Source organism: Glycine max, chromosome 17 (genome assembly GCF_000004515.6).
Source record: "Glycine max cultivar Williams 82 chromosome 17, Glycine_max_v4.0, whole genome shotgun sequence".
Taxonomy (NCBI): Eukaryota; Viridiplantae; Streptophyta; class Magnoliopsida; order Fabales; family Fabaceae; genus Glycine; species Glycine max.
The window spans coordinates 6012610-6017885 of record NC_038253.2 but is presented as its reverse complement, the minus strand read 5'-3'; the positions used below and the strand labels follow the sequence as shown (position 1 = coordinate 6017885).

At 37.9% G+C, this 5276-nt stretch overlaps 1 protein-coding gene across 3 annotated transcripts; it reads left to right on the top strand.

The window, feature by feature from the left end:
- The first annotated feature begins 919 nt into the window (after positions 1–919).
- On the top strand, positions 920–3881 carry ZAT4 (zinc finger protein ZAT4). Of its 3 annotated transcripts, none has more exons than NM_001317662.2 (2): positions 920–1420; positions 1663–3881. In NM_001317662.2, exon 2 carries the CDS (start codon positions 1885–1887, stop codon positions 3625–3627), a length of 1743 nt encoding a protein of 580 aa, NP_001304591.2. In that variant the 5' UTR covers positions 920–1420; positions 1663–1884; the 3' UTR covers positions 3628–3881. The 3 variants fall into 3 exon arrangements, with proteins under 3 accessions (NP_001304591.2, XP_006600570.1, XP_014624884.1); XM_006600507.4 differs by having other exon boundaries at positions 1270–1420; positions 1666–3824; XM_014769398.3 differs by having other exon boundaries at positions 1273–1515; positions 1663–3824.
- The last annotated feature ends 1395 nt before the right edge of the window (positions 3882–5276 follow it).

Below are 5276 nucleotides of genomic sequence, written 5' to 3'. Positions count from 1 at the left end.
GATCAACACAGATCAAATACCTTTCACAAATCAATGTATTATTCGTTTTAATGGAATTAAATTTAGATCTTTTAAGTAAGGTTTCATATTCGACACTCTACATAAAAATTAATTATTAACAAAATTGATAATATTTCGCACAAGATAAAAATCCAAAAAGTATTTTTATTTCCAAGGGTTAAGAAAACAAAAGAAGGAAATTAAGTAAAAATTTAGAATGATAATATGATACTTTTGGCAACCGGGGTAACCAAAAAATAATAATTTAAAATGGCCTACTGGCATACTGAGAAGGCATAGTGGATAGCCAACACTTCCCCTCTAATGGGTAGCCTAGCTAGAACTCCCAAGTTCTTATTCTCCATCCAATATGCATTTTTAGAGTCCACCTGAGTACCTAACCAATATAAACAATTCCTGCATGTCATGCCAAGAGAATTTAGCTGTATGCGTTGTGGCCCTTGGAGGAAAGATAACATTTACAATACTCTATATTATTATTATCTAGGATACCAAAAGGATATATTAAAACAAAATAAGAGAGATAAAGAGGCAGAGATATTACGGTAAATGTAATTCACTCTTGACACACATTAATGTGCCAATTTTTAGTTGCATTACTTACTAATCCTATGATGAGCTAGTAGTGCCCGGGTTACACGATTTGGTGATGGTATCAAATATTTCAACTATGTCTGCAACAAAAAAAGGCTTAATATTTAAGACAAGGAGCAACCGAACCAAACCGACTAACAAGAATAATAAGAACTTGAAAAAATAAAACAAGCTAACATAAGCAAACCCCACTTGAGAACGACCCACCAATGTTTGGAGGACTTTTGGTAGCTTGACCAAAATGCCCTCAAATTCTCAATCACCGAAGGAGAGAATCAAGAAACAGTGGGCATGGCAGCAGGCTTTGATTGGGATGTGAAGTGAAGCAACTGGATATAGAGAGGGTAAGCATGGGCCCCACTTCAAAACCATTCACTAATAGAAAGTCCAAAGAATAACGGCCGAAGAGTGGAACCTTTCACTTGAAGAGAGTGAGTGGAAGCAAATAGCAATAGCATTTCCTTGCTTAATAGCAAGACAAAGGAAGGAATAGTTGGCCATGCCATGGAGTTAGTTTAAGTAGGTTCCTCAGCTATAGGGATGCTTTCGTGGCAAAATCTTATACCGTTGGATTAGGAGTGGCGTAGTATCCTCAGTTGAGTACACGTGCTGCTATCCTCCCTCTCCTTAGTCTTTATTACCACTCCCTCTTTTTTATCTTTGCTTCCATGCATGGATTTCTCCTCCAAATATAGTCAAGTGGAGAGAAGAGAGAGATTGAGAGAGAAAGAGAGAAAATCAACGCTCACTATAATTCTTTTTTTCTCCTCTCTTGCCTTCTTCATCACCATCGTTAGCAACAAAGGTAACACAACACACCCACAACTCTTCTCCACCTATTCGAGTTTTGATTTTTTTTTCTTCCAAACTCAACTACCCAATAAGCAACTGGTAGCACTGGTAACCAGAGACAACTTTGCTTTGCTTTGCTTTGTTTACTTCACTACTCATTCTCTCTTCTTTTTTCCTCTTTTTGTGCCTTAGATTTGGAGTTTTGTTGAAACTCATACAAGTGTGTACTGTCCTTTCTTTTTTTCTTTCTCTCAGCAGTCAGTGCAAAAAGGTAGCGTGATGCAGCTTTTTCGCAGTTCCACCTCAATAATCTGATCTGGGTCTCGCTAGTTTTACTTTTCTTCTTTCTCTGATTCGCCTAACGAGATCGATGAATTCAGCATTCTTGGAAACTCTCTGATTCACCCTCCAAAGAACAACTCAACAACCCTTTTGTTTTGCTTCTGTTTCTTCTTCTCTGATCCTTATCGAAATTCAATGGAAGGAGATCACCATCGAATTCAAGAATTGAAACACGCGTGCAAGTTCTGCGGCAAGTGCTTCCCCTGTGGCAGATCCTTGGGGGGTCACATGAGGTCTCACATCACCAACTTGTCGTCTGAGATGATGAATGAAAAAAAAGAAAAGCTTTCATCTTCTCTCAACAATGGTGGAGACAAAGATTCTGAAGCTGCTGCTGCAACTAACGCTGCTGCAAGCTATGGTCTCAGAGAGAACCCAAAGAAGACTTGGAGAATCTCAGATTATTCAAGTGAAGACCCTTTGGTGTTTGACAAGTTCTGCAAAGAGTGTGGCAAAGGGTTTCACTCTTGGAAGGCCTTGTTTGGCCACATGAAATGCCATTCAGAGAAAGAGAGAGTTTCCAACAGCTTGGAAGATCAAGATTCTTGGACTAATAGTGCTAAGATGGTTATGGATAGCCAATCTGATAATGAAGCAACTGCTCCAAATAAGAGAAGAAGGTCCAAGAGAAGAACAAGGTACACGGTGGTTGCTTCTTCTGCAGCAGCAGCAACAACTTCTTCTGTTGTGTCTTTTGCGAATCCTTCATCTTCTTCTCTCTCTGAGGTTGAGCAAGAGCAAGAAGAGGTTGCTATGAGCTTGATGATGCTTAGTAGGGATGTGAGTCCTTGGAGTGGTCGTCATTCTGTGGCTGAGTCCTCTGACAATAACTCTGCTTATTTCGAAGCTCGATCTTCGGTTCGAACTAATTTGGTCACCAAATTTGATTGCAGCAACAAGAACTTCCCTCCTAAAACAGCAAAAGTGACCAAGCAAAGTGACAACAAGTGGGAGGTTGGCAATTCGGAAAATCCCAACTCAATCAGGGGGACGAGTTCACAACTTTTGACTACTATTGCTGCTAGTGATAATATTACTACTGAGATTCCTGAAAATGGATTTAGAGTGAACAAAAGTAGAGTTTCCAATAAAGGGTATGAAAGAGCCAAGTCTGAGCTTGAGTATGTGTCTGCATTGGAGGATTCTGAAGGTGAACATGGGAGGAGCAGAGTCAATGGAACAGAATCAGTTTTATCAAAGTCGGTTACTACTACTGGCAATAAGTACAGTTCAATCAAGACAAAGTTTTCTGGTTCTGAAATGAAGTCAAATAAGAACTTGGTGGACAAGGCTTCAGAAGCTGAATCTAGCAAGAACTCTAACAAGAGAGGCAAGTTTGAGTGTACCACTTGCAACAAAATCTTCCACTCATACCAAGCACTTGGAGGCCATAGAGCTAGCCACAAGAAGATCAAAGGATGCTTTGCTTCAACGAATGAGAGCAGTGAGAACAGCATTGAAACTGATCCCTCTCCTGACCCAATAGCAACTGAAAACAAGCTCATGAAGAACAGTGATAGTGAGTATCTGGTGGAACATCAACATGGTGCTAGTCTACATAATGAGGGGGAAACAGTTAATGAGTCCAAGAAGAGCAAGGGACACCATGAGTGCCCAATTTGCTTCAAGGTTTTTCCTTCTGGCCAAGCCTTGGGTGGCCATAAGAGATCTCATATGGTTGGTGGGTCTGAGAGTAGAAACTTTCAAACAATTGTGCCTCAGGAACCAGTGGCAGAAATTAGGGACTTCCTTGATCTTAATCTTCCTGCTTCTACTGAGGAAGAAAGCTATAGCCATGCTGACTCTAACAGTAACAGACCCTGGTGGATAGTAGAAGACAACCACAAACAGGAGGCACTGGTAGGCCTTATCTCATAGCCAAAGGTGACATGGTTTATTATTCCATTCCATCAGTGTTGCAACTTCAGAGTGAAGATTGAAACTGTATAGAAATGTTTCTGCATTCATTCCATTCATTCTTTACAGGATATGTGTCTTCTTCTTCTTCTTCAGAGTATTTCTGTTTTTGTTCAGACTTTTCAACTAGTTCATAATATACTGTTCAGTGTTCTCTTCCTTTTTTTGTTTTTTTTCTTAATTTTCTTTTTCTGGATGCGATATGTTATTACTTATTACTTTGTTCATAGAATTGTTTTCATTTCTGCAAAGTTAAGCTCACTATTTTGGTTCTCTTAGAAAGTCCAGGAATGAATTCTAACTGATGTGTGTGGTACTGTACCACAGATTGGTACTGTTTGTTTTGCCACACTTCCCATCTTGCATTTTAGAAATGTACTACTAAATTATATAATCATAAACTCCAAAGGTGACATGTATGTGGGGTAATTATTTTTCTTTGCATCAAAGAGAAATGAATGAGGTGTTGAAAAACTGGGATAGGTACCCCCAAGTGATTACATATGAAGGGATAGAAAGGTAGATTTTATAATACACATAAAAGAAGACATGTGAGCACAAGGTGGTTGTTTAGTCACCTACCATAAAACCTGACCACCTCATCCATCTATATGTTGTTTCCTTCTCTTTCTTGGCACACAAGTGGTGTGCTAATAAATCCTTCTCACTAATCACTATGTACTCTCTCAGTAGCAAATATCATAATAATTCATCAAGAGAGTGAGGGGGATGGCAGGACCACTACTATGTAACAAACTGAAAATTACAACGGCACAAACTTGACGCAAAGTGTACCTTACTATAAAATTCAACTCAGTGGTTAAACACCACTCTTTCTCTTTTCTATTATAATGACCTCATTTTTTTACATTTTGATCATAGGATGGGTGTAAGATGCATGAATTGGCACCAATTAATATGGATTACCATTTGAAAGAAATGGAGCATTACATTTGTGCCTTTTTTTAATGTGTCACGCGCAAAACTATTTTGTAAACGGCCTTTGTTGGCAACTTGACATAGCGTTTGGTCACTTGCACTTTATGGAGGAAATCCTACGTTTTACTCGGTTTTAGTAGCTGGCAGATGGTTCTGTTTACTGCTTTGTCGACTATTGCAATTGAAAGGAAAGATATGCAATCTGAACAGTGCATATTTGGTTACTAGTTATAGCAACATCAATGAAGAGTTTCTTAAACTAAAAGAACTGTTTTTATTATCTTTTTCACTAGAGCTAATCTAGCTGGCAGATGAGTTGCTTAAATATAAGTACAGTTCTTTTATAAAGAACGATAGCTAATGAATAAATAAATAATTTATTGTTTACAAATTAATATTTTAATGGTAAAATAAAAATTAAGAGCAAATAAAAAAATATAAAAATGTATATTACTTATAAATCACATTTTTGGATTAAAATCTGGATGAGTTGCTTGAATTTAATGTGACAAGGTAAAAACCACTTTTTGCAGTAAAAAAAGAAGTAAAACCACTTTAAAGTCACTTAAAACTTAAAGTGGGCTACTTAATAAACATCACGGAGATGCTCTTGGGAAGCTATTTCTCCCAAAAGAATTCGGTTTTAAATTCGTATTTACTAATTTAAACGG

Bases quoted from the DNA above. Each gene is read 5' to 3' on its own strand.
- ZAT4 (NM_001317662.2), top strand. From the start codon at position 1,885: ATGGAAGGAGATCACCATCGAATTCAAGAATTGAAACACGCGTGCAAG.